The sequence below is a fragment of the Thalassophryne amazonica genome, unplaced genomic scaffold (genome assembly GCF_902500255.1).
Source record: "Thalassophryne amazonica unplaced genomic scaffold, fThaAma1.1, whole genome shotgun sequence".
Classification (NCBI taxonomy): Eukaryota; Metazoa; Chordata; class Actinopteri; order Batrachoidiformes; family Batrachoididae; genus Thalassophryne; species Thalassophryne amazonica.
Window position 1 is genome coordinate 345,566 of NW_022986260.1, and position 18,791 is coordinate 364,356.

The 18,791-nt window shown below is 43.4% G+C and overlaps 1 protein-coding gene across 1 annotated transcript in view; it reads right to left on the reverse strand.

Annotated features, from left to right (window-relative positions):
• Positions 1-18,791, reverse strand: part of trim37 (tripartite motif containing 37) — a 405,219-nt gene that overhangs the window by 333,439 nt on the left and 52,989 nt on the right. The window contains exon 4 of the mRNA XM_034165414.1: positions 945-985. Coding sequence (XP_034021305.1) covers positions 945-985 — 41 coding nt within the window. The remainder of the gene's footprint in view (positions 1-944; positions 986-18,791) is intronic.

Below are 18,791 nucleotides of genomic sequence, written 5' to 3' on the forward strand. Positions count from 1 at the left end.
GAGCGCTTCGCTCTCAGACTGCGGGCTTACTTGTAGTTCCTAGGGTTTGTAAGAGTAGAATGGGAGGCAGAGCCTTCAGCTTTCAGGCTCCTCTCCTGTGGAACCAGCTCCCAATTCAGATCAGGGAGACAGATACCCTCTCTACTTTTAAGATTAGGCTTAAAACTTTCCTTTTCGCTAAGGCTTATAGTTAGGGCTGGATCGGGTGACCCTGGACCATCCCTTGGTTATGTTGCTTTAGACGTAGACTGTGGGGGGGTTCCCATGATGCACTGTTTCTTTCTTTTTTGCTCCGTATGCATCACTCTGCATTTAATCATTAGTGATCGATCTCTGCCCCCCTTCTCGGCATGTCTTTTTCCTGGTTCTTTCCCTCAGCCCCAACCAGTCTCAGCAGAAGACTGCCCCTCCCTGAGCCTGGTTCTGCTGGAGGTTTCTTCCTGTTAAAAGGGAGTTTTTCCTTCCCACTGTGGCCAAGTGCTTGCTCATAGGGGGTCGTTTTGACCGTTGGGGTTTTTCATGGTTATTGTATGGCCTTGCCTTGCAATATGGAGCGCCTTGGGGCAACTGTTTGTTGTGATCTGGCGCTATATAAGAAAAAAGTTGATTGATTGATTGATTGATTTGGCGCTATATAAAAAAATTGATTGATTGATTGATCTTCTGAAATAAAACTGCAGGACACAAAGTAATCAAAAGAAGAATGGGGAGAAGATCAAATCAAAGCTGAAATATGTCTTCATGACAACACAGACCAGAGGTGGGACGAAGTCACTGTCAAGTCATCAATCTGCAAGTCTCAAGTCAGCTTGCAAACCACTGGTGGTCATTATGGCTTGAGACTTGCAGACTGATGACTTGAGAGTGACTTGTTGGTGACTTGGTCCCACCTGTGACACAGACACACCCATCCGTTTGAGACGTGTGGAGCAGCAGGATCTTACCGGCAGTGTGGGCACTGGGCTCTCTGCTCCGTCAGCCACCGCTGTAAGACAACAGACAACGAGAAGGGTTAACAGACATGCCACGCCCACCGCACCTCCCCACCACCAGCTCAAACCAAGATCCAGTCTGACACGCACAAGCCACACATCCATCACACATTGAACACAAACTAATCGATCAACAAACTTTAGCTAAAGTCAAAACGAGCATCATTTATCCAAACGCTCCTCAGGACCCAACACACAGTTACCTCACCACGCCGCAATTACAAGACAACTGTCAAAATGTCATTACACCCTTAGAATTTTTCGACTTTTTTTTTTAATTAAAGAAGAAATCATGTGGTGTTTCACAGAAAAAAAATATATTTGTGCGTGTGTATATACATATATATATAAAAAAACAACCCAAAGTCCCACAGACAAATAAAGAGTAATTTTGACCAAATATGGAAAAAACTGTCCATTGACCTCATGACTCCATAAGCTCTTCCTAAGTGTCTGTTGATCCCAAAGACAGAGGACCCAGAGACATGAATGTCACTGCAGAGGGAAGTGAACATCTCTCAAAGTTCAACACTTTCATCACACACAGATAAACCTCTGGCAACCAAGTCGAGGAAGTCATTAAAAGCCTGGATCTTGGTACTGATCCAGGACAGTCACAAGTGAAGTACGTAAAGTGCCTTTATTGTCATTTAGACAATGACATTTGTCCTCTGAATTTAACCCATCCTAACCCGGGTGTGGAGCGAGCGCCTTGTGTTGCAGCATCCTGGTGTCAGTGTGTGAGTGTGTCTGTGTGCATGGGTGAATGCAAGGCATCATTGTAAAGCGCTTTGAGGTTCTGATATCGATGGAAAAGCACTATATAAATGCAGTCCATTTATGGAGAAAGTAACACAAAGTATTGTATTTGCCTAAAACGTTTTACTCTTATGAGGACCATGGCGGACTTTGGGGACTTTGAAGGATTCAAGGACAATAAAGTCAAAATTACCAGCACCTATGAAATTAACATTTTCATCAAATTATTTACAAGTGTGTTTTTAACACAGCAAGGAATTTTCAACACAGTATTTGTAAACATGCCAGTTGTATTGCAGTTTTATTGTTTTATATGTGTATGGTTGTGTTGCAGTTTTATTTTTATATGTGTATTGTTGTGTCGAAGTTTTATTTTTTTATACACGTATTACTGTGTCGAACTTTTATTTTTTTATACTCGTATTTTTGTGTTGCAGTTGTATTTTTTATACTCGTATTGTTGTGTTGCAGTTGTATTTTTTATACTCGTATTGTTGTGTTGCAGTTGTATTTTTTTTTTATACGCGTATTGTTGTGTTGCAGTTGTATTTTTTTTTATACGCGTATTGTTGTGTTGCAGTTGTATTTTTTTTATACGCGTATTGTTGTGTTGCAGTTGTATTTTTTTTTTTACGCGTATTGTTGTGTTGCAGTTGTATTTTTTTTTTTTACACGTATTGTTGTGTTGCAGTTGTATTTTTTATACGAGTATTGTTGTGTTGCAGTTGTATTTTTTTTTTTTACACGTATTGTGTTGCAGTTGTATTTTTTATACTCGTATTGTGTTGCAGTTGTATTTTTTTTTACACGTATTGTTGTGTTGCAGTTGTATTTTTTATACTCGTATTGTGTTGCAGTTGTATTTTTTATACTCGTATTGTGGTTTTCTTTATTTATACGCATATTTTTTATTTATTTCTACTCGTATATATGTATATTGTGTTGCAGTTTTATTTATTGAAATATACACATATTGTTGTGTTGCAGTTTTATTTTATACGCGTATTGTTGTACGGCAGTTTAATTTTTTTTGACGCATATTGTGTTACAGTTTTTTAGACACGTATTGTTGTACTGCAGTGTTTTTAGAAGCGTATTGTTGTGTTGTAGTTGTATTTTGTAATACATGAATTGTTGTGTTGTAGTTTTATTTTTTATACTCGTATTGTAGTTTTATTTTTATACTTGTTTTGTTGTAGTTTTATTTTGTAATACGCGAATTGTTGTATTTCTGTTTTTTTTACACGTGTATTGTTGTGTTGCAGTTTTATTTATTTATACGCATATTGTTGTATTGCAGTTTTATTTTTATTATACGCATATTGTTGTACTGCAGTTTTATTTATTTATACGCATATTGTTGTACTGCAGTTTTATTTTTATTATACTCATATTGTTGTATTGCAGATTTATTTATTTATACGCGTATTCTTGTGTTGCAGTTTTATTTATTTATACGCATATTATTGTACTGCAGTTTTATTTTTATTATACGCATATTGTTGTATTGCAGTTTTATTTATTTATACGCATATTGTTGTACTGCAGTTTTATTTTTATTATACGCATATTCTTGTGTTGCAGTATTATTTATTTATACGCGTATTCTTGTGTTGCAGTATTATTTATTTATAAGCGTATTCTTGTGTTGCAGTATTATTTATTTATACGCATATTATTGTACTGCAGTTTTATTTTTTTAGACGCGTATTGTTGTACTGCAGTTTTATTTTTTTAGACGTGTATTGTTGTACTGCAGTTTTATTTTTTAGACGCGTATTGTTGTACTGCAGTTTTATTTTTTTAGACACATATTGTTGAACTGCAGTTTTATTTTTTTAAACGCGTATTGTTGTACTGCAGTTTTATTTTTTTAAACGCGTATCGTTGTACTGCAGTTTTATTTTTTTAAACGCGTATTGTTGTACTGCAGTTTTATTTTGTAGACGCGTATTGTTGTACTGCAGTTTTATTTTTTTAGACATATTGTTGAACTGCAGTTTTATTTTTTTTAGATGCATATTGTACTGCAGTTTTATTTTTTAAATGCGTATTGTTGTACTGCAGTTTTATTTTTTAAATGCGTATTGTTGTACTGCAGTTTTATTTTTTAGACATATTGTTGAACTGCAGTTTTATTTTTTTTAGATGCATATTGTACTGCAGTTTTATTTTTTAAATGCGTATTGTTGTACTGCAGTTTTATTCTTTAGACGCGTATTGTTGTACTGCAGTTTTATTCTTTAGACGTGTATTGTTGTACTGCAGTTTTATTTTTTTTAGACGAGTATTGTTGTACTGCAGTTTTATTTTTTTAAACGCGTATTGTTGTACTGCAGTTTTATTCTTTAGACGCGTATTGTTGTACTGCAGTTTTATTTTTTTAAATGCGTATTGTTGTACTGCAGTTTTATTCTTTAGACGCGTATTGTTGTACTGCAGTTTTATTTTTTTAGACGCGTATTGTTGTACTGCAGGTTTATGTTTTTGCAGTTTTATTTTTACCTGAGGTCATCAAATATGGCCATCAGGTATTATGTGAAGGCTTTGTGTCTGTGCTCAGCATAAGTCCAGTCCTGTTACTGTCAGAGTCTTCAAATTCACAGGGAACATTCTTGGGATACAGACCTTGGACAAGTTCAAAGATGGTCACTGACCTATTTTATGAGGTTAAAAAGTCACATTGTGTTCCAATCTGTTCAGTTTTGTTTTTGAGTGACTCGGGTGACAGCCAATCAGCATAGAGCTGCACTGTGACATCAGTGGCTTGTCTCTTCAAAACTGTGTGTTTATATATAAACTAAGACCCTTCGGCTGCTCCCTTGTTTGCACTCGGTCACCACAGCAAATCCAAGGTGGATCTGCATGTTGAATTGGCACAGGTTTGGCGTAAAACTTTTGTTTTGCCTCTCAGCTGAGCCCCCTAATTACAGCCCTCTTAATCCCCTGCCACTTTAAGCATTTTTTTTAAATGTAGATGTAAATTAATATTCAAAGTTTTCAGCTAGTTGACAGTAGGGCTGTACAATATGGACAAATTATCATATCTCAATATTGTCATATCAGTATGACATACGATATGACTATGATTTGACACAAAGCGCAGCAACAGTGAAAATTAAACCTTCTTAAGCTAAACAGTAATAATATCACACTCATTTTGTACTCATCATAAGGTTAGGATACTGTGGCCTCCAAAAGTATTGGAACACTTCGAATCTCACACATTTTAATTTATTTATGTCATTACATCTTCCTCAAACTCAAACTGAAATCAAATCTCTAAAACTTGATAAACCCTGTAAATAATAATCAGTTTTATTACCAGTTTTCTTCAGACAAGTTAGGGGATGGAAACATGAACATTTCCAAGTCACTGAATATGTCTTGGACTTTATTTACATCAATTATGAAGAAATACAAAAGTTTCTTTCACCAAAACATCAAATCTAGTTTTTCATCTCAAATGTACTTTCTGTCAAATTGTAGCTGAACTTTCAGGTCTTCTTTTGAAGAAAATCCTCCTCTACACCACTTCATCAGGAAGCTGGATTTTAGATTTTTAAATAATTTATATCAAGTTGTAGAGATCTGCTTTCAGTTTGAGTTAAGGAAGATAATTTTAGAAAAAAAAAATGTATTTGAAACCACCTCTGAAGCCATTTACAAGGCATTTTGCAGCATTAATGTGCTAAGAAAGCTAACTTTCAATGGAATTAAATTTGGGTGATCGACAAATATTCCTTGATTTGCACAACTTACACTCTTGTCAAAAGCTCATGCACGCACACACACACACACACACACACACACACACACACACACACACACACGGCCTCCTGCAAACGTCATGAAAATGTAAATACTGTTTATGATTGACTGACAGAGTAGAGCAGCACCGTGAGGTCAGGGGCTGGTCGAGCTCAGTGGTGAGCACAGATAACCAAAAAATTAACTTTGATAACAGATAATCAGATAACTTAAAAGTTATCTTTGATAAAGATAAACCACCCAAAAATGTATTGGAAGTTACAGATAACTGATAAACAATAAATTCCAGTATTGTCTCTGGTACACTTGCAACTACTAACAAGCTGATTTTGAGTTTTAACACCACGATCGCTTCTGGAAGCAACAAAGATGACGACAGACCCAAACAATGAATCAGCACTTCTGTCTTTGAACGTCCTGCCCCCTGCTGGAAGCCATGTAGTAAACAGGAGCTTAGAGAAGCCACAAATCTCAACTCTACTCAATCACAGTGCTGCATCAGGCCGAGGTCTTGGAAAATAAAGCAATGCTGAGTTATGGTTTGATGTATAAATAAAATGAATACTGATAGAATAACTCCATTAATGTCAATTCTGTCATTTGTGCAAAGTTAAAATATAACACATATCTTTTAATGTTGAATAATGCACTAATTCTGAAGTTTTGTAACAAACAGACAGATCGCAAAGGATTCTGGGTAAAATGTGCCTCTGCTAACACTGATTGGTTGAGTCATTCATTATGTATACCAACACGTTAATGTGACGTGTGTTGGTGTTTACAGATAAATGTGCTTTTGTAAAATATTAAAATTTTTAGACATTCAGTACTTAAGCTGAGTTTACATTGTGCAAGTTTTGGCCCTTTTTCATCTGATTTTTCATTCGTGCGAGAATTTTTTGGATCGCACAGAGTTTCAGGTTAATCGCGCGTCCTGCATCGTTTAGTATACATGGAGTAACGAGCTGCATTTAACATCTCACGACCACCTCCTGATTGCCGACTGTATGTTCAGATGAAAATCAAACCTGTTTGATATTCTGGTCGGCCGTCGTGAGGGTATCCCGCTGCTGAAGAGCTGCAAGCATCCAACCTCTCGCACTGTGCCTGTGCAAACACCGCAGACCTGTCTTGTAATGTTTTTTTTTTGTAAAAAATAAGAAATGTAAATTAAATGTAAAAAAAAGCTTCTGTTTATGTTTTACTTCTGGAAACACGAGTCCAACGTGTGGTTTTTGAACGTACGTGTGTGAGAACATAAATTGGGCGCTCTGAACTTTTACACCATGCGGTTCTGTGGTACAGTTTGAGCTAGAACCGAGTACAGTGATTGAAAATATCAGCCCAGCTTCAGTTTGAATACTGCCATGAACACTACTGGCCAGTAGATGGCAGTAGAGACCGTAAAAAAACTTGCCAAAACAAAATTCCAGATAATCTGTGTTGCTACTTGCTGCGTTTAAGATGCGTGGAATTTATTAAACACAAACACAATAACAACGTCTATAAACCCAGAGAATATATTCACGAGGGTTTTAGGCACTAGAGTTTAATGCTGTTGTCCGTGGAGCCTGATCAGTGTTTCAAATGCATTTCTCATGTCGTGAACGTACTGAAATTACCCTATCCTACCCATAATGCACCTTGTCAAGAAAGATGACTTTAAGCTTGCTTTCAGCTTGTTTTCATCTTGGAATATAATACGTGCCATGGGATTAACACACATGTTGTTGGAATAAACTGGACAGTGTTTGGTACTTTCCCGGAGTAAGTGAGGTCATACCGGACTTTTCCATTACAAATGGGGAGACCCATGGAATGAACTCAGTGGTGAAGACGATGGAATATGTCTAAGAATGATTCTAACATAACAAGTATGATTAAATGAACTATTAATGTAATAAAAGTAAGAGTTGATTAGAAAAAGTATGTTACAAATAAGTGAAATTAATGATTGAAGAAGTTGTTTTTCATTGCAGTCAGAAGAAAGAGGAACTGAAGAAGTTGTTTTTAGTGCAGAGTCAGAGAAAGAGGAAGTTAGTGACGTTGCAAGCAAGGCCAGAAGAGCTGATGATAAACAACTGAAAATGATTAAGATGTGATGAAACATGAAATGAATAATAAGGAATGAAAATGTTGTATATGATCATATGAATTGTTTTTATGTGAAAGAGAGTTGTAATTAAATGACTGAATATGATTGATGTGATTCTAAAGACATGATTTAAAAATAATGAATTCTCAGAAAAGCTGATGTGTTAACAGAAAAGAGGAACTTGAGAAATAAGTTACTGGCAAAGGGCTGCAGATGGCTTCCAGTAAGGGAAGGAGTAGGGAGGAGGTTTTGAGTCACCATCGTCCCCATGGTAACCAAGATCATCTGAAGAACAACAAGAGTCAAGCTCATATATAAGCTGCAAAACACCAGGAAACGGGGTTATTCTTCCAGGGAGAGGTGCTGTTGTCACTTCTCCCCTGCTACGAGGAGATCACAAGACTTGACCATCTTGTGAGCAGCAATTGGAATCGTGGAGTGAGAGGATTGGAGCCATAAGAGATCATTTGAGAGAGTTTTCAACTCCCACTCAGGCTGTCCAGTCACGGAGTAGCAGAGCATTGGAGAATAATCACTGGCCTTAAGTCTGAGTGGGGAAGTTTCAATGTTTTCTCTCTCAAGGAACATCACATCATACCAGAATGGATTAGATCAACTTTTGGTTGATTGAAGAAGTAATAAACTCTTATGTGGATTTATTTCCTGAAGGATTACAACATCACACAAGGATCGTGGTCAGCTAACAACTAATAGCTGATGAAGAGGAAATCAAGTTCATCGAGCTGGGGATTTTAACATCAAAAACCTCCTTCCCTCACTCCTAGAAAAATTGTTAAGAAGTTAATCCAGTCCAGTCAAAGTAAGATCAGACAGTATTATTGAATTAAAAACAAAAATCTCTGCCAATCATTATTCTGATTATATTTGAATTTCTGTTGTGAAATTATCATCATATAACCTATTTTGATTATGTTGTCGGCACTTGCAAAACCTGCAATAAATTTCCAAGCATGCAGTTAAAGTGTTAAGGCTCGGACATTGGATTTATTGATGCTTCTTAAGGTGTAAAAGTTAAAGTTTACTGGGTGTACAACATCAAAAAGTGCTCTAAAAGGTTAGTCTGTGTTGGGAAGGTGTCGTAGCACGGACCCACAACAGGGGGCGCAAATGAACGGACAATGAATAAGCCAAAAAGGTAACAATTTAATGTTGCGATAATACACAACGAAACGTACTGTAATCTGCACAGTCAATTTAACACCAGGTGACGTGTGGGCAGGCTCGAAGATAGAAGACCCCCGACGAGAGAGAAGCTGCGTCTCACACGGCTTCCACCACCAACGGTCTGAAGAACACCGGAGCCGCCAAGTCCCGAGTCCCCAGGTGGCCTCTGTCTTCGGCTGTCGACCCTGGTACTGCTGGCAGAAAGCAGAAATATGATGAGTGAGTGTGAGTCCGCACACTCAGTAAATCCACAGTTAACGAGGGAGGAAGCGCCTCCACCTCCAAGCACACACTCGTGCAGCTCCTGTTTGAGCACTTATCTGGGTGGGAGGTGTTGCGAAGCCGTCGCTGAACACCTCAAACGCCACCTCCACAGACGAGTCTCACCGACAGGAAAACGGCTGCAAAGAAGAGTTTAGACAGATATACAGTCTTAAGTTCACAGAGAAATTACCTTGGTAATGGTAGTCGATTTCTCGGCGGGGAGGTGGAGTTGCAGTCCGGCTTTTATGGTGGTGATGATGAACGAGTGACAGCTGGTGCAGAGGATGAGTGACAGCTGTCACTTCTTCTGGGTCTGGTGCCCTCTCGTGCTTGGAGCCCGCACTCCAAGCAGGGCGCCCTCTGGTGGTGGTGGGCCAGCAGTACCTCCTCTTCAGCGGCCCACACAACAGGACCCCACCCTCAACGGGCGCCTCCTGGCGTCCGACCAGGCTTGTCCGGATGTCTTGCGTAGAACTCGGCCAGGAGGGCCGGGTCCAGGATGAAGCTCCTCTTCACCCAGGAGCGTTCTTCAGGTCCATACCCCTCCCAGTCCACCAGATATTGGAAACCCCGGCCCTTACGACGGACGTCCAGGAGCCTGCGGACTGTCCAGGCAGGCTCCCCGTCAATGAGCCGGGCAGGAGGCGGCGTAGGTCCCGGAGTACAGAGGTGCGAGGTGCGGTGTGGTTTGAGACGGGAAACATGAAAGACAGGGTGAATCCGCAGTGAAGCCGGGAGTTGAAGCTTCACTGCGGCCGGGTTGATGATCTTGAGGATCTTAAAGGGTCCAATGAATCTGTCTTTCAACTTTGGGGAGTCGACACACAAAGGGATGTCCTTGGTCGAGAGCCACACCTCCTGCCCAGGCTGGTATGTGGGGGCCGGGGAACGCCGGCGGTCCGCATGGGCCTTGGCCCTCGTCCGGGCCTTTAACAGGGCAGAGCGGGCGGCCCGCCACACCCGGCGGCACCTCCTGAGGTGGGCCTGGACCGAGGGCACACCGACCTCTCCCTGAACCAGCGGGAACAATGGGGGCTGGTACCCCAAACATGCCTCAAAAGGGGAGAGGCCGGTAGCAGACGAAACTTGGCTGTTGTGGGCATACTCGATCCAGGCCAGATGGTGACTCCAGGCCGCCGGATGCGCGGAGGTGACACACCAAAGGGCCTGCTCCAACTCCTGGTTGGCCCGCTCTGCCTGGCCGTTGGTCTGGGGGTGGTACCCGGACGAGAGACTCACGGTGGCCCCCAGCTCCTTGCAGAAACTCTTCCACACCTGTGAAGAGAACTGGGGACCACGATCTGATACAATGTCCGATGGTATCCCATGCAGCCGCATGACGTGGTGGACCAGGAGGTCTGCCGTCTCCTGGGCCGACTGGAGCTTCGGGAGGGCCACGAAGTGGGCCGCCTTGGAGAACCGGTCCACTATCGTGAGAATCACGGTGTTGCCCTGGGACGGCGGGAGGCCCGTGATGAAATCCAGGCCGATGTGAGACCAGGGGCGATGAGGCACTGGCAGGGGTTGGAGGAGGCCCGTCGTCCTCCGATGGTCTGCCTTGCCCCTGGCGCAGATGGTACAGGCCTGGACGTAGTCCCGGACGTCGGTTTCCAGGGACGCCCACCAGAAGCGCTGCTGGACTACTGCCACGGTCCTACGCACTCCGGGATGACAGGACAGCTTGGACCCGTGACAGAAGTCCAATACGGCAGCTCTTGCCTCTGGTGGGACGTACAGTCGGTTCTTGGGGCCAGTCCCCGGGTCCGGGCTCCTTGTCAGGGCCTCCCGGACGGTCTTCTCCACGTCCCAGGTGAGGGTGGCCACGACAGTGGACTCGGGGATGATGGTCTCGGTGGGGTTCGACAGCCCCGCTTTGGCTTCTTCTTCGTGCACCCGGGACAATGCATCTGGTTTTTGGTTCTTGGTCCCGGGGCGATACGTGATCTGGAAGTCAAAGCGCCCGAAGAACAGAGACCAGCGGGCTTGCCTGGGGTTCAGCCGCTTGGTGGTCCGGATGTACTCCAGGTTCCGATGGTCCGTGAAAACCGTGAAGGGCAACGATGCCCCCTCCAGCAGGTGTCTCCACTCTTCAAGAGCCTCCTTCACCGCAAGAAGTTCCGATTGCCGACGTCATAGTTCCGTTCAGCGGGGGTCAACCTCCGGGAATAAAAGGCACAAGGATGGAGAACCTTATCAGCCTCCACGCTCTGGGACAGCACGGCTCCTATCCCTGAGTCAGAGGCGTCCACTTCTACTATGTACTGGCGATCAGGATCAGGCTGCACCAGAACTGGTGCAGTCAAGAACCGGCGTTTCAACTCCTGGAACGCGGCTTCGCACCGATCCGACCAGGCGAAGGGGACCTTGGTGGAGGTCAGGGCAGTCAGGGGGCCAACTACCTGACTGTAACCTTTAATAAACCTCCTGTAGAAATTTGCAAAGCCTAGGAACTGCTGTAGTTTCCTGCGGCTTGTTGGTTGGGGCCAATCTCTCACCGCGGCAACCTTAGCCGGATCAGGGGCGACGGAGTTGGAGGAGATGATGAACCCCAGGAAGGACAAAGATGTGCGGTGGAACTCGCACTTCTCGCCCTTCACAAACAGCCGGTTCTCCAACAACCGCTGTAGGACCTGACGTACATGCTGGACATGGGTCTCAGGGTCCGGGGAAAAGATGAGTATATCGTCCAGATATACGAAGACGAACCGATGCAGGAAGTCCCGCAAGACGTCATTTACCAAAGCTTGGAACGTCGCGGGGGCGTTAGTGAGGCCGAACGGCATGACCAGGTACTCAAAATGACCTAACGGGGTGTTGAATGCTGTCTTCCATTCGTCTCCCTTCCGGATCCGAACCAGGTGGTACGCGTTTCTAAGATCCAATTTAGTGAAAATTTGGGCTCCATGCAGGGGCGTGAACACTGAATCCAAGAGAGGTAACGGGTATCGGTTGCGAACCGTGATCTCGTTCAGCCCTCTGTAATCAATGCATGGACGGAGTCCGCCGTCTTTTTTACCCACAAAAAAGAAACCAGCACCCATCGGGGAGGTGGAGTTCCGGATCAGCCCGGCAGCTAAGGAGTCCCGGATGTAGGTCTCCATTGATTCGCGTTCCGGACGTGAGAGGTTGTACAACCTACTGGACGGGTACTCAGCGCCCGGGACCAAATCGATGGCACAATCATACGGTCGGTGCGGGGGAAGAGTGAGCGCCAGATCTTTGCTGAAAACGTCAGCAAGATCATGGTACTCCTTTGGCACCGCCGATAGATTGGGGGGGACTTTGACCTCCTCATTAGCCGTAGTGCCGGGAGGGACCGAGGATCCTAAACACTCCCGGTGGCAGGTTTCGCTCCACTGCGTGACTACCCCGGACGGCCAATCTATCCGGGGATTGTGCTTCACCATCCATGGAAAGCCCAAAATCACTCGGGAGGTAGAAGGTGTTACATGGAACACTATCTCCTCCCTGTGATTCCCAGACACAACCAAAGTCACTGGTTGTGTCTGATGTGTGATTAATGGAAGCAGGGTGCCATCTAGTGCTCGCACCCGCAATGGTGTCGGCAGAGCCACCAGAGGGAGCCCTACTTCCTTTACCCATCTGCTGTCCAGCAGATTCCCTTCAGACCCCGTGTCTACCAGTGCTGGGGCGTGAAGGGTTAAATCCCCACAAAGGATTGTTACTGGGATTCGTGCAGATTTGCGGGGTTTTCCCGCGTGCGTGTTATGGCCCACCCTTAGCCCAGTTTCTAAGGACGGGCGTTGTAGTTTGACCGTTTGGGGGCAGTCCCTCTGCATGTGCTCGCAAGAGCCGCAGACAAAACACTCCCCGCGGGCCAGCCTCCTTCGTCTGACATTTGTTTTCACTTTGGCCCTGCTCGTGTCCCTAGCCTCCTCAGCAGGGGGAGCTGTAGCCACACGGAGCTCTCTGGCAGTGAAGCGTGGGGACGACGTCACCTTGTCGGAACTGGAAGGGGGAGGGACGGCTCGTGCCCAGTCACGCCCCCCGGCCTGCTCCCGACGATGCTCGTTTAAACGGTTGTCTAAGCGTATAACTAAATCGACAAGCCCGTCAAAATCCTGCGGTTCCTCCTTAGCCAGTAGGTGCTCCTTAAGGACCGGGGACAGTCCATTTACAAAGGTGGCGCGGAGCGCAACGTTATTCCAGCCGGACCTCGCCACCGCGATGCGGAAGTCGACTGCATACTCGGCTGCGCTACGGCGCCCCTGTCTCATCGACAGCAGCACGTTCGAAGCGGTCTCGCCTCTGTTGGGATGATCAAACACTTGTTTGAACTCCCGTACAAACCCAGTATAAGACGTTAGGAGCCGTGAATCCTGCTCCCAAAGCGCCGTAGCCCATGCGCGTGCCTCTCCTCGAAGCAAATTAACAACATAAGCCACCCGGCTAGTATCTGATGCGTACATGACAGGGTGCTGTGAAAAGACGAGCGAACACTGCATGAGGAAGTCCGCGCACGTCTCGACACAGCCCCCGTACGGTTCCGGAGGGCTTATGTATGCTTCAGGGGACGGTGGGGGGGTTCGTTGAACGACCAGTGGAATGTCTGATACAGGCCCAGGACCAGCCAGAGGAGTGGCTGCAGCAGCGCCCTGATCGCGCGCTTCCACCCTGGCGGTGAGAGCCTCCACCCTCCGATTAAGGAGGACACTCTGCTCGGTCACTAAATCTAACCGAGCCGTGAAGGCGGTTAAGATATGCTGCAGCTCACTCAACACGCCTCCCGCTGACGCCTGCGCTCCTGGCTCTTCCATTGGCCGTTCAAGCTCGGGTTGACGCCCCTCGGAATCCATGACGATGGCCGAGAAATCCTGATGGGAAGGTGTCGTAGCACGGACCCACAACAGGGGGCGCAAATGAACGGACAATGAATAAGCCAAAAAGGTAACAATTTAATGTTGCGATAATACACAACGAAACGTACTGTAATCTGCACAGTCAATTTAACACCAGGTGACGTGTGGGCAGGCTCAAAGATAGAAGACTCCCGACGAGAGAGAAGCTGCGTCTCACACGGCTTCCACCACCAACGGTCTGAAGAACACCGGAGCCGCCAAGTCCCGAGTCCCCAGGTGGCCTCTGTCTTCGGCTGTCGACCCTGGTACTGCTGGCAGAAAGCAGAAATATGATGAGTGAGTGTGCTTGGAGCCCGCACTCCAAGCAGGGCGCCCTCTGGTGGTAGTGGGCCAGCAGTACCTCCTCTTCAGCGGCCCACACAACAGTCTGGATTTTAATGAAATTAACGCATCCTGGGGACTCGCTGTACGAGTCACTAAATTCAAAATCTAGCAACATTCCAAGAGCCCTGATCCATAAGAGGAGAGCTGCCATTAACGGGCGTGGCCGGCTCGTATCATGGTTCCAGAGGAGGCTATTCGACCGGGGTGCGAGATCAGCATCAGCGGGGTGGACGTCCGGATGGAGGCAGTGAGCAGCTAGACGAATCTCCTCGCCACCAGCTTGAACAGCCTTTGTGCAGCCCTGCCGGGTAATACCCGTGGAGATACGAAGGTCGGACCCCAGAGACGGAGAGCTGGTTCATAGTACACAAACGCGCTCATCGGAGGGTGAGCGTGTGCCGCGTGTACCTAAAAAAAAATAACGGGATCTGACAACCTGGACACAGCATGTCCACACTAAAACCTTAAAAATTAGCGCATTACTTTAAAACTAAAACATATATCTGATATTTTCACTTTATAAAACTTCAGACATGACATTAAATAACTTGTCCAAAATTAGTTTGGTTAAAATTTGAACCATAAGTTAAAAATGGATGACTTGGGTGATATTGCCCGCATATCAGTATGAGGTTAAAAGAAATGAGTTTTTCTTTGGTGACCAGTTCTCCTTTGCCTGCAGAGGATAGAGCGGTTTCTTCGAGAAGCAGCTCTCTTCTGTTTTGCAGAGGCGAGAACTACACATCTGCTACAAAACATTTAATAGGTAGGTGCTCAACTGTTTTTAAATTTTATAAATGTTTGTAGCTGTTCAGCTTTATTTACCACGTTATCGGTCTAAAAATTATCGGACAAAAATTTATCGCAAGATAATTTGTCCGATAATGGTTTGAAAACATTATCTTCTATAATTATCGGTTATCAGATTATCGGAACTGTGCCCGCCACTGGTTGGGCTAGCTGAAAACCGTTTCCTTTGTGTGTAAATATAACCTTTTTTTCATGTATTATATAAAAGGCAGCGAGAAACAAACTCTTCTAAAACTGAAAACACTGTTAATGGGAGTCATTTACAAGACATTTCGTGGACATTAGCATGCACGCTAACTTCAGATAACTCAAAGCTAACTTCCACTCTTGCCAAAAGCTCCTGTATAAATGGACTGCATTTATATAGCGCTTTTCCATCTGCATCAGAGGCTCAAAGTGCTTTACATATCAATGCCTCACATTCACCCGAAGTCAGGCTGCTGCCATACAAGGTGCTCACTACACACTGGGACCAACTAGGGGATTAAGGGCCTTGCCCAAGGGCCCTTAGTGATTTTCCGTTCAGGCTGGGATTTGAACTGAGGATCCTCTGGTCTTCTCTTTTAAAGGCCTCCTGCAGATGCCATTAAAACATAAATATTGTTTATGATTGATTGATAGAGTTTTATTGAACATGTACAAACTGTACGTAAGTCAATAGGATCTTAATAATTTAGTCCATGGACCAAGCAGGTTTTTGGTACCACTTAAGGGGGGGAAAAAAAAACGACACTTAGAATCTAGCCTCAGTGTATCATGGCCTACACAAAAATGTATTATAGCCATCCCAGGGTGGTAGCTGCAGCCAGGTAGGGGTCAATGAAGAATTACACAGAGGTCAAGCTTTAAAAATGCTCCAATCATGTTGAAAACTATATCACATCATTTGTCTGATCATAACAATTTCAAAAAGGTACAGCTTGGACTATCTATGACGGAATGTTCTGGAGTTATAGGGTAAAAGCAGCAAAAATGGTGACAAAAGGTCAATTTCAGTTTGTACAGGGGTCAAACATTAAAGTTGTTCCAATTTCAGGAAAATATTATGCAAATTATTGTTTGGCTTAATAGGGTTCTAAAAAGGAATAGTTTGCACCATCTACCATGCTTAGTTATCATGTTACAGGGTAACGTGTCACATGCCATAGAATCCAATGGATGTTGACCTTGTTTGACCTTTATTTTGGAGACAAAGCACTCAACACAGTCAAAACTATTTCATTTATTGATCCTTTTATTTCAACCAATCATTAGCTATGTTTACATGGACACTTTATTTCTGATCTGATTGAATTCTATCCGATTGGTGGATCAGATTGTCCTGTTTACATGAACGTGCCCTAAAGTGATCCGCTTGCTGTGCGTGTTTACATGCACCGTGATTACGATCTGATTCAGTCAGTAGAGCAATCCCATAATGCTTTGCGTTGTGACGTCTGCTGCTTGTGACATACGCAAATGAATTGTACCCGGAAGCCGCCCGTATAAACAATGGATTTGTTAGCCGGCGTAATCAAGATTGTTATTCTTTGTGCATTTCTTTTGAAACTGCATCAGAGGAACATGCTTCTTCTTCAGGACTTGTTCAGAAAGAAACGAGCGCAGCGGAATGTGTTTTTACGTGAGGTAGCACAGAGCACGGTTAGTAAAGCCGTAATGAAAACACCGACGGATTAAACAGCTGATTTACCAGCCAAATGAAAATGAAGCCTTGGAGATCAGACGGAGCTTTGAGGAAACATCATATCCCTCAAATAATGGGACTAACTGACGGGACACACAGACACATGCAGGTCAGTTATTTCTGAACGTCTGTCCTTTTCATTGACTCACAATCAATAACATCACAGCTGCCACTTTTATGATTTCAGCTAACTTTTTTTCTGGGTTTTAGGTAGAGCCCACTATGAAATCTCACAAAACTTATTTTAAACAATGAACTATTTCAAAATATGACAATAAATCAGTTTCATGAATAAATGAAACAAACCTTGTGTGTGAGGTCTTTTTACATTTCCTACTTACTTTACTCAACTAAAACAAGTCGTTTTCTTTTAGATTTTGGAACATCAGTTGCAAAATGCCTGGAAAAACCCAAGATTCCAATGTTTTGTGCCATTCAGACCTTTTTGAGAGCTCAACTGCCAAAGGTACCTTTCAAACTTTTGAGAAAAAAAAAGTCATATCCACTACACCCTGTGCTTTTTTTCCCCTGATTTATTCTTAAGGATATAATTGCTCATTAAGCATCAGAATTTTAAAATACATAACCATTTTCTGTTTTAGGGTGTGAAAAACACTGAGGGCGAAGACGTACGGCTACAAATCATTGGTGACCCTGCAGATCCACTCCGTGACTGGTTACTGAAAGGCCACATAAATTCTACACATCTGACCCCAGAGGAGAAATCTGTTCATGTGAACCTCAGCTCACTCTGTGTAACAGTAGAAAACACTTCATGGATTTTGAAGTCAAGGTGGAGGGTGATACTGGTTGGAGAACGCTGGTCACTTTGATGGCATCTCTCCTCAGCCTGGATCACAGGTCTGGATGCAGAGCCCTTCCAGTGGGAGCAGGACAACGATGGCATTGAAGGAATACATGTTCAATCACTTCCCTCTCTGAAATGGTCATCTCCATTAACAAAATAATAATTAAAAAAATCTGACAAACACATTTTCTTTTTTTTATTAAAGTGAATACAACTTTCTTCCATACACATATATAAAATAAAAACCTGGCAGCACCACAACAATTTGGTTAAAAATAAAATATAGTGCTAAAAACTTTTATTCACTTCCATCAGAGCTTGGCATGACTTCTTAAACTGCCATTACTGTGATGTCAGATCATAAAACCAAACCCTAAAGGTGACTCTTTGTCAGCAAAACAACATACTTCCAGAAAAAAATTGAACAAACTAAACATCAGGGCCAGTTTCTTATATTCAGTTTCTACATGTTATGTGGGCTGTAGTCAAAGTTTCCACTGTTATTGGGTCGGGTGGTCAGGTGGCTCGCTGTGATTCATGAAGAAATAGTGGACTTAGTAGAGGACCGAGCTGAGATGCGTGCACATCATTTAGGAGAGGTTAACTCACCTGTTCCAAACTAATATGACCCCAATGAACAACTTGAGATATGTGCCAAAATCTCTGTCCAGGACTAACAGCCCAAAATGCTCATGCTTTTTCATCCCAAGTGTTACTTCAAATACAGATGTATTTTCTAAACAGCAGCAGCTAGAGATTTTCCAAGGTGTTGAACATGTTGAAAATAACCAGTACATCTTTGGGAGGGTCAAAAAAAAGTGTGACATTTCTATTTTTATATTTTAAGAGAAAATGGTTAAAATAAGTGGGTCAACATATTATCACACATCCAAAGAAAAATGAACATTTTCCAAATATTACATTTTTATTTTCAGTCCTACTGTTATCAAAAGAATATGCATTTAAAGTGGAAAATACAAAACAAACCTTGTATCTTTGGCAGACAGCAGTATCTAGAGCTCTTAAATATTTTAAAGATTATCAGAGAACATCCACAACAGAAAGTTTAAGATACTAAATATGTCGTGATTCCAGACTGTATGTAGGTTGTTTAATCTAATGTTTTGTTTTGTTTTTTTCTTAAAATATAAAAATTTGAAATTTTACACTCTTCTGTGTCCCTTCTAAACATGTACTGGTCATTCTGAGCATATTGAGT